The 11,013-nt window shown below is 43.8% G+C and overlaps 1 protein-coding gene across 1 annotated transcript in view; it reads left to right on the top strand.

Moving 5' to 3' along the window:
- The first annotated feature begins 433 nt into the window (after positions 1 to 433).
- The window catches only part of Atp13a5 (ATPase 13A5), a 132,041-nt gene continuing 121,461 nt past the window's right edge, over positions 434 to 11,013 (top strand). Inside the window, exon 1 of the mRNA XM_032900053.1 lies at positions 434 to 537. Within this exon, the coding sequence (XP_032755944.1) occupies positions 475 to 537 (63 nt within the window). The 5' untranslated portion in view covers positions 434 to 474. The remainder of the gene's footprint in view (positions 538 to 11,013) is intronic.

The raw sequence follows: 11,013 nt of genomic DNA, 5'->3' as shown, positions 1-11,013 counted from the left end.
CAGAAGGTGTCTTACAAATCTCTTCTTCCAGTTTCCATCAACACTGTCACCAAGCTCACAGCTCCTCCAAATCCCACAGGCTTCCGCAGCCCCCATAAGACAAATAGGACTCTATTGTCTTTTTAACACAGTGGCCATTTCCATTCTTTGCCGGGGACTTTGATGAGCAGCATGTGAAATTACTTTCTAGTGCACAGCTCCCCCCAACCCCCATCATTCCTTTGGTCCGGAGGCGCTTCACATGTAGCTTGGTAAATAAACATTAGGAAGAAAAACATACATCAAGCAGATAAATGAACAGACCAATACTGGGGCCAAGGAGAGGCTCTCCTCACTCTTCTTTGTTGTTCTAACGGGCAAGGTGCCAGCGGGTTTTGTAAGCACCTGAGAACAGCGATGACAAGTAGTGCCTGAGTCACAGAGGCACAGGTGGCTTTGACAGTGGTCAGAAAGAACCCACACTCGCTGCTCGCGATGGAGAAGAGCAAGACCGATGGTCACCAGGCTGTGCTCAATGAAGGAGAGGAGAATGAGCTGGTGAGTGTCCCCTCTTTTCCTGCTTTCCCAAAGTGGGCAAGGGTTCTCTGCAGGTACAGGAGAGGAGAGACTGTGGCAGCAGCAGGGCTGGTTCTGGACCTGGAACAGTTTGGTTCTGGTGACATTGGCGATGGCGGCGGCAGCAGCGGGGCGTGTGTGTGTGTGTGTGTGTGTGTGTGTGTGTGTGTGTGTGTGTGTGTGTGCGCAGAGACTGAGCAAGTTGCTCTGGCTGGCTGAGCGAATCCTTGAGAAGTGGACCATGCGGCCTTTCCTGGACACTTTGCAGAGTCACAGGGGTTCATTCCCCTATGGCACTCACTGAGCTTTCTCCCCCTGACCACCCGGGCCACCATGGCATTGGACAAACTGGTGAAAATGGAAGCTTTCTTGTCTGATCCTTCTCCTGCTTGATTGTGCGTCCCTGTTTACTGAGATCGAGGGAGGCCTGAGTGCAAAGGAAATCACACTTAGTCTGAGATTTCAGCACATTCAAATTATCTCTTTCTCTGCTTCCTTTTTCCTATTGCCCCTTCTCCTAAACTTATATAAATCTTTAAAAATAGACACTAAAGGTTCGGAAGCTCCTCAGTGTCCATTCGGTGCTGAGCAGTTTATATTTGCGATTTCACTTAATCCTTACAGCCCGGTACTGAAGGAACTAATCCTATTTCATAGAAAAGACATGTGAGACGGAGGAGGTTGGGTAACTCATCTGAGGTCATTAGACAGGCTGGAAATCCAGCTTACTCCTTGACTCTTTATACCCTGGCCTGGCCACACTCAAGCAGTGACTCCGAGATGAGGAGCAGTGAAGGTGGGAGGTGAGAAAAGGAGAGACAGCAGGGAAAGGAACGGAGGCTGAAGCGGACCCGGGATCTTGGTTCCTACAGCCAACAGCGTCAGTTTCCCCGCTGGTCTCTTCAGTCCTTGGGGAAGCTTTACCTGTAGCCCCGCTATTCTCATTTATTAACCCAATGTCAATACATGACTGCATCTACAGCTACGCTGTGCAACCGGATGGCTACTTTGTCTACTTTTGGATGCTAGGAGAGTAGCTGATCCAACTGAAAGGCCTTCTATGTGTAAGATACATGGTAAACTTAGAATTCAGCTAAAATATCTGGTTACTACTTTTTGTATTGGTTATGGATTGAAATGATATTTTAGGTAGATCGACTTGATAGAATCTATTATACAAATTAATTCTAGGGTAGATTAAGTTGGATAGAATCTATTATACAAATTAATTCCACAGGCTCCTTTTTTACTTCTTATTTGGGCTTCTGGGAAATTAAAAACTGCAAACATAGCCCACTTGCAGGCTTCGTCATATGTCACTGAACTTGGTGACGCCACAGCGCTTTAGGATCTGTTCAGCCCTGTTCACCACTTCATCATCTGATTCTTAAATTGAATATTTGTTTATTTGTTTGTTTACTTATTTAATTTTGTATGGAGGCGGGCAGTCCCGAGAGCACCACATTGCTCCGAGCCTTGCTTTTAACTATGTGTTGCATGTGGTATTTTAGCTGTCCCGTTTTCAAGGGCAATCAGAGGACTGAGTAATGGGGCCAGTGCTAGGGGTTTTCTTCATTTTCATGGTCGATCAAGTATTTGTAGAGCTGCCACTGGAAACCTCTGTTTGGAATACTAGTGGGAATAACGATGTTCTGGTAACCTTATGGAATACTATTGGGAATAATGGTGTTCTGATAACTTTACTGGGACATTCTGGAGGGAGGTTGGCAGTGGAATCTCCTCCCCACATCTTACTCTGGGGCAGACAGCACAGAGGCAAACCTTACTCCAGCCCATGGGATAACTGGGTAAAGTGATCAGGAATTTGTGACTCAGCTCCAGGCGATTGCTGTCCTACAGTCACAGACCTTGGAGTTCAGAGGAAAGCCAAAAATGTTAGCGCTTTTAGCCAAATAGTTGAGTGGCCTGCTTATACACCATGGAGATGAATTTTCTGAAAACAAGCAACCAAAAATCCAACCAACCAAACAATAAAACACCCAAAACCAAAAATCAAAACCAACCATTAGATTAAATTAAACCTGGGTCTGGCTTAGGGTTCACCTTAGGGTTGCGAAACAGTGGCACCCACAGTGTCTCCCCACTCGCTCTTCCTTCCCGAAGGTTCTCCAGGGCCTAGTGTGATATCTGCGTACATTCAGCACTGTAAGTTAGCAATCTGGGGCAATTTTGGAAGAGAATTTGAGGGAAAAAGTAGACACTGTTAGACCAAATAATAACCTTATTCTATCACATGGCCAAGAAGACTCTTCAGCAGACAGAGAAGGCATGTGAATTATTCAAGTGCACTCTCGGGTTGTTCTGCTAAGGTCAGCATAGGTAGAAAGCATTGTATAAGCTTGCAGAGCTCAGCTTCGTCCTCATTCATGACTCCTGCTCTCAGACCGGAATCCACAAGACACAGCATCTGAATGCTCACTGTCCAGTCTCAGTTCTGGGTAATTCAGATGCTTGTGTTACCTGCAAGGTGACCAAGAAGATAGACCCTGACCTTACAGGCTGTCATTGACCTTCGCAACATAGTCCCACCATGTCCCATCTTCCTTGCTATAGCCCAGCTCTAACTGGGACTTTCCCCTTCCTTTTCTTCTTTCTACATCTGTGACTTGCCCAAGGGCTTCTCCTGCCCCACCATTCACAAACAAATTTCTCTTCTCTCTTGTCAGTTTTGTTGAAAGACCTAAAAGTTCTTCATAACACAGACCCTCAGACTGAGTATCACAATGCCGGGAGAGATGAGTTTCACCTTGGACTGACTTGGGTTTAAATTCTGGTCGTTAGATGGATTATCTAACCTGAGTGGCTTGTCACTATTGCTTCAGATTGAGAGATGCTAGGTGGAACAGGTAGGTGGGCAACAGTGCCAGAGAGTCTGCATACAGTTCCGTTTGAACCTCTATGAAGGAAGGCATCACTGTGTTTCTGTTCCTATGCACAGGGATTCATGGGATCCTTCATGTGTGCATATGTGTGCACTTGTATGTACATGTGTGTATACATCTGTGTACATGGGTGAACAGACTGTCTCCCGAACTTTCCTCTATTGAACCTCAATAAAAAAAAAAGTGAGGATGTTCTCAATGAAAGACACATATTGTTTCATGTTTTTATTTATAAGAAGATTAATTTAGTAAAGGTCTGTACACAAAGGTGAACATATTTGTTGGTGTATATGGAGAAGTAAATGTTACTAAAGTCCTTGCTGGTAAAAGTACCCCAAATAGGATAAAGCTGCCCATCTCTGATTTCTTTTTATGTGGTTGTTGAAGCTGAACTATGAATGTGAAATGGTTAGACTTTTCCTTTTTTAAAAGTGACATATTAAGCCTATATATAGCAAGATATAGGAAGGGAAAGGAATGTACAAAAGACATTAAAACATCGCTTTTTACAGACACTCATAATCCCAAAATAGCATAAGCCTTCACAAACCATTGCTAAACTAACTCCTACCACCACCCGCACCATTTCATACTCAGGCTATTGTCAGTGCAAATAACACACAGCAAACTAGTGGGCCCAGGCTCCTCAAAACAGCACTGAGTTGAAACCCACAATTGTGGGTTGATGATGCACATGGGCAAGACAAATAGGAAAGCGTCTTCATCTATCACCTTAGCCCAGTTAACAGAAAAGGCCCAGCGCTGGGACACACCTCACTTGGAAGCCTTTATGATTTTCTGGTGATTTGAAAGTGAGTTTCTTATCCTGGGGGACATGCCATTCAAGTCTGTCATGTTCTGAAATTCGAAGTGGGTTATTCCAGTCACGAACTCCCTCATGTCAGGCTGTGGACTATGGCTTTTGGTGACTTTTCAGGACTGGGTGTTTGGATGAAGAAGCTACTGACTGCTTCTGTTCCTCATGTAACAGTGGACACAGTGACATTATTGAGAAGATCACCCCCCCCAGGTCAGTCTTTGAGGTTACTCTTTATTTTCCCTCCAAAGTGATGTAGGTGCCATGACCAGGCCAGAGAGTTTGGATGGCTTAGCTGTACCTGAAGAAGTGTCTGGCATTTTAGGCTCAGCCAGCACTGGCTTTCTAGGTGTCTTTACCCCTGAGTCAATACGGTCAAGCATGTTTGTCCGATGGGAGGAGGTAATAGAACTCCTAGCTAAAGGTGTATCTGCAGCAACATCAGAGTCCGGGGGAAACTCTGGACCTGCTCTTCTGGTTCCATAGTGGCTTTACTCATATCTTTACTATCACTGAGAGACCACAGCTGTGGCTGTGGGTCAACCATGGGATGAGTCACTGGGAGTCAGTGTTGGCTGTCGTGAAGGAATGGAGAGAGGAAGGCTGGATGTGTTTCTGCGGCGGCTGAAGTGAGAAGATTTGTGGATGATGCTTTGTCACTGTTACCCTTCTGAGAAGAAAACTCACTACATCTCTTGTGATCCAGGCCACTCCGGAGGCCCACGTTAGCCTCTACGTTAGCTTCTGTTTGCAAGAATTCTCCATTCTTTCTGAGCATGGTCTTCACTTAGGCCTCGAGAGGGTCACCAGTACGACTTTTATTCACGTGAGTCACAATGGGTCCCCTGTGCTCTCTTTCCATGGCTGGTAGTGAGCGCTTAGGTGTCAAGATCCCAAAGGGGACCAACTCAAAAGGGAAATGGCTGTTTGGTGTGGAAGACATAGAAGGGCAAGGATGGTATTTCACATGGTGGTGGTAATGATTGTCCCATAACTAGAAACTTCTTTAAGGCAGGGGATCCGGGGTGTGGTCAAGGAGCTCTAGTTAACCAGATGGTGTACAAACCTCTCTAGACTTTGCTGTTTGCCTGAAGCCTTTCCAACTCACAAGTTTTGTGAGGGCCACGTCTACACTCTGGCAAATGCTATGACAAGAAAGCGGCTCATAATTTATTATTATTATTATTATGATGATGATGATGATGATGATGATGATGATGGTGGTGGTGGTGGTGGTGGTGATGATGATGATGATGATGTTATGTTTAGGCTCTGCAAATGTATTGTGCTAAGAGTATTTCTCCTTCATTTGATGAAAACTTGGGAAACCGTAAGTGCTTGAGTGCCAAGATCTTAAAAAGAAGTAATACGTGAAGAGTTTGCTATGAAAAAATCAGATGTGAGTGTAGCAATCATTGTGCAGTGTCTTATGTATCATACACCCCATTAAAGGACATCTCCACATTCTCTGAAAAGAATCTCAAAGGGTCAATATTGAAATGCACATTTTAAAAAAATAAAAGGTTTCCTGTTGGTACCTGCCAACATCTTTAACAACTTGGATGAAAAGAAGACCTTCAAGTGACACCTGGCTATGAGGAATAGATAATATCAGTGATAGAATCAAGATTTAAATTTGTCTTTAGGCTGGATTGTGGCCAGGATACTGCAGATACACTATAACAGGCCTCGGTAGATTTAAGTGACTCATAACATCAAAGGTGACGCAGGGCAGAGATACGGGCTTGGTAGTTCTGTATAAATAGTAGTCAAAGTGTTTGACTTTATTATGTGTGAATTTTAGTTGTTAGTGTATACAGTCAGAAAAAATTAATCCTGGGAGGTCTTAAGAGCAGACTGTTTGATAGAATAATAAATGGTTCTGCTTAACTTGTGCTTTTAATGAAAAATCCCAGAAAATTGTTTTTAGTGGTAAAACTAAATTTTTTCCAGAAAAGAATTAAGAACGTCTGATTCTATACTTTGTCCTGTTTCAGAAGCTAAATTCAGTAAGCAGTACCAGAAATCTAAGATACTCTCACCGTTGTCCTACAAGGGCATGGGCAGCCTGTGAGGACTACCTGTAAAGCACACAGTAGGCTCTCAGTGGCCAAAGACGAGTAGAGTCATTGTCTTTCCCTTAGCAGAAATTATTGGAACCAAATCATTTCTGAGGCTTCTCTTCTGATCAGTGACACTCTTATTCCCCAATCGCCTTGTCAGAGAGCATTTTGTGTTGTCCCATGGCCTTAATGCAGGACAAACACTGGTTCTCAAAATTGTCCACGATAGTCAATTAGGCATCTCATTATCCTGTGGTCCACACTTGCTGCTCTCTCCTATCTGCTTCACCAACCAAGGGTCCCTGGTTGTACCCTCCTCTGCATGAAAAACACTCGAATACATTGTATAACTGGTTGGTTTGGGTGATGTCCATAGTCGAATGACAGTATATTCATTTTATTCTTTTAGTACTTGGTTTTGACTGGCATGGATATTGATCAAAGGGTCTCTATTACTCAAGAAACAAAACACAAGGCAAAGTATACAGGTCGAACAACTTAATAACTGTTTAACATCATCCAAATTCAGTTTGTTTGATCTACAAATGCAATAATTTATAAATAGGAATAACATTTATTTTAAATAACCAGAAAAGCCAACTTCACAGATTATTATGATAATTAAATAACAGCTGAGTAAATAATCAAAAAAAAAAAAAACCACTTGACATAAGCAAAGGTGATACAAGAGTTCTTCTTCTAGGTACGGTGAGGCATGCTTACAATTGCAGGACTCAGGAAGAGAAGCCAGAGGGTCACTGAAAGCTCACAGCCAGTCTGGCCCACATAGTAAGTGCCTGGCAAGATGGGGCAGAGCTCTGTCTGAAAACTGCAAAAATAAGTAAATATACAAACCTAAATAAAACAACGATTTCCTCTTCCTACACACAGTACTGTCTAGGGAGTAGGCATGGCGAGTGATGGGATGACTTAGTGCCAGTATAAATCACTACATGTAGCCAAACTGGGACAGAGGGCGTGTGAATAAAGACCATACCAACGTGGTCCATTTAATGTGCATAATATGATCTTAATATTAAAGAAAATTTCAGTGTCCTGGCAGAGGTAAAGAGCAGATGTTTTGGAACATCTCCCTTTGAACATGTAAAGGAATATGACATGGTGTGTCCAGAGAGATGAAACAAATGGGCAATTGTTTTTTTTTTTAATTTTATTTACTTATTTATTAGTACACTGTTACAGTCTTCAGGCATACCAGAAGAGGGAATCAGATCTCATTACAGATGGTTGTGAGCCACCATGTGGTTGCTGGGAATTGAACTCAGGACCTCTGGAAGAGCAGTCAGTGCTCTTAACCTCTGAGCCATCTCTCCAGCCCGCAAATGGGCAATTGTTAATAAATAGGAAAGTGGTTCTGGGTTGTTGCTTGGAAATAAAAGATAACATATAATGGATTCTGCCCTCCCTTGCTCTCCTTGGCTTTGAGTCCAGTGAGTAAAGTTTGATCTCTGCACAGAGAAAGCTAACTTGTTCTAAGGAGATTAGATCTTTCCGGCCAATGAAATAGCTAAAGAAAGACACAAACAATAAGTCACGAACAGCAATAAAAGCAAACTCAGCTGCCAATGCTCTTTGCAGAGGTGACTGACACACATAGAAAGGGTGACTGACATAGAAAGGGTGACATACACAGAAAGGGTGCTTTTGCTGTCTTGGATGAGTAAGTAACTTTCTCCCATTACGTAAGGCTGAGGAATGTGCTGTAAACTATAAAATGAAACATCCATTCCACAGTATCCATTCATGCACCCCTGTGCCTATAGCTGTGGATATGCAACGAGATATTTCAGACGGCTATACCCATGAGCAGGAAACAAGAGTGAAAGGAGACCTGAAAACTAGTCAGTAGGTATTCTAGACACAATGAAAACTCAGCAACTGGAATGTCCTAAGGCATGGAGCCACAGGAGTGGAAAGATTCCAAGAGGTGATGCTCCAATATTCATTTCCGTAGGCATTTCCTCCACTATCAGTCCGCCTCTGTTGGCAAGTGTAGGAGCTACCTGGGCGAGAACAAAGAGGTGTTTATGGGGTGCTTTCTATGAGCTAGTGCCTCATCAGACACCCATTTTATAACTGTGGAGAACGAGGCTCAGCTGTGTAACATGAGATATACTCTGCATGAGTATCAGAGTCAGGATGCTTTGTTATACTGCCCTGTGTCTCTCCATCTGTCTGTCCGTCTGTCTGTCGGTCTGTCTGTCTCCGTCTGCATGCCTGACTGTGTCTATCTGTCTGTCTGTGTCTGTCTGTGTCTGCCTGTCTCCGTCTGCATGCCTGACTGTGTCTATCTGCCTGTCTGTGTCTGTCTGTCTGTCTGTGTCTGTCTGTCTGTCTGTGTCTGTCTGTCTATGTCTGTCTGTGTCTGACTGTCTCTCTGTCTCTCTGTCTCTCTCTCTGTCTCTCTCTCTGTCTCTCTCTCTGTCTCTCTCTGTCTCTCTCTCTGTCTCTCTCTGTCTCTCTCTCTGTCTCTCTCTCTCTCTCTCTCTCTCTCTCTCTCTGTGCAGTTACTACATTCTGCTAATCTTTGAATTAATTTGGTCTTCCCTCAAGCCCTTCTCTTCAGCTTCACAGACTGTAAGGCGAGTGGTGTTATTTTGGGGGCCTCTATTTGACTTTAACTCTGACAACCTGTTCTCTTTGGGAAAAGTAAAAAGATCTACTTAAGCCAGTAGATCAATCACCTTTAGAAATAACATTTTGTTCTGCGTGTTGCCTGTGGCCAAATTATTCTGCAGTGAATTCAAAAGAACTAGCCAATAATCTGCTGAAATTTTCGTTGAATTGTTGAAATAGCACCCACGACAATATTAACTCAACACATACTTCATGCTCAAAACATGGCAGGGAGCACGGGGCTTGCTTTCCGGGCTGTTTTATTACTCGCTCACAGCACCTGCAGAAGACAGCTATTGATTACCCTCATTAATGGAGGAGGAAAGGGAGACATCAGAACAGGCGCAGTGGGTTTCCCAAAGTCGTACATCTGGTTGAGGGAGGGAGCTGTTTGAATTTGATGGTCTTGTGACATGCTCTTAGCCTTTAACTGATATCAAACTGTTTCTGATGTGCTTCATAACCAGCTACATTTTTCACATGAGAAGTCCAAGTTTCAGTAAACATAAGCCCTGGTTGGAATGTGATGGAGAGATGAGTTGAAGGGAGAACTTTCAGAGGCACTAGGATACGTGTAAAGAACAGGGGCTATCATGGCAGACCTGCACAGACACTTGGCCCTGAACTGTGACACTAAAGCCTCTGTAGAAACAGTGTGTCTATTTCACTGTCCTTCGTATGTGGGATTCTTGTGTCCTGGACTTAGAGAATACAGTAAGGGCTGAGGTCTATCTCCTGGCATTTACCATTAAGAATTCTAGACAGAATCAAAGAAATATAGGAATAGCAGTGTTTAGAGAGAAAACAAACCAATATCCAATGGCAGATCCAGTTTCTGGCCTCCTGGAATGTAGATTGTTCTCACTGCCAGCCCCGAAACTGAGCCTCCTCTCTCCTGATGGAAACTTACCAAGCCACCTGCTCACAATGAGTATCTTTTGTATTCCTCGCACCTCTACCCTCCTCCCAACCACTCCTCCGGGTATGTGCTCCTGGTATCCTCCAGAGTAGGGAGCTGGAAAAAGACTGAGGAACTCGAATCCTGAGATCCCATTGGTAAACTGTGACAAAGCTCAGTGTCTGCAAGGAACCGTGAATTGGGCATTCACATCTTCCCATCCACTCCTGCATCGTATTTATATCAATCTGGGTATTTTCCTCCCTCCCTTTTCTTTTTTTTTTCTTTTTTTTTTTGGAGCTGGGGACCGAACCCAGGGCCTTGTGCTTCCTAGGCAAGCGCTCTACCACTGAGCTAAATCCCCAACCCCCTCCCTCCCTTTTCTAAACCCCATCTCTTAGTGGATGTTACTGGTGTTGTATGCTACAGATGTTTAGGGAAAGAAGCATGACTCTGCCTGAAGAAACACTCATTAAAATGAAAGTATACCCAAGATTAATTAGTGTAAAGGGAATGTATTGTGATAAGCTGTAATCCAAAAGCACTGGTGGGCCAAGTGAGAGCATTTGAACACAGGGCTTCCAGATAAATCAATAAGGCTTCCGCAAAGACCTCAGATCTTCCACCGGACCTTATGTCCTTGGGAACGCTGAGAAATGATTTACAAAGGGGTCTCACTAAGGTTTATGAAGCTGATTGGTCAAGGAGGCAAAAGCATTGCTTCTCCTCTTTGCTAGGGAAAACACATATTTCAGAATATTCCTCTATAAGTCCCTTCCTTTCTCTTCCCATTCCTTCCCTTCCTTCCTTCCCTTCCCTTCCCTTCCCTTCCCTTCCCTTCCCTTCCCTTCCTTCCCTTCCCTTCCTTCCCTTCCTTCCCTTCCCTTCCTTCCTTCCTTCCTTCCTTCCTTCCTTCCTTTTCTTCCTTCCTTCCTTCCTTCCTTTTCTTTTCTTTTCCTTTGCTTCTTCTCTCTTCCTCCCTCCAACACTGTTTGCTTCTCTCTCTCCCATTCCTGTCTTAGTGATTGAACGCAGGCTTTATTCATGTTGGACAGATATTCTTCCATTGAGTTCTCTCGCCAGATCTTTTGTGATTTTTATTTTGAGACAAGGGTCTCTTTGAGTTCCCCAGGTAAGACT

This window comes from Rattus rattus, chromosome 4, assembly GCF_011064425.1.
Source record: "Rattus rattus isolate New Zealand chromosome 4, Rrattus_CSIRO_v1, whole genome shotgun sequence".
In the NCBI taxonomy this organism is placed as follows: domain Eukaryota; kingdom Metazoa; phylum Chordata; class Mammalia; order Rodentia; family Muridae; genus Rattus; species Rattus rattus.
The sequence above is the reverse complement of the archived record's forward strand: the minus strand, read 5'-3'. Positions and strand labels throughout refer to the sequence as shown.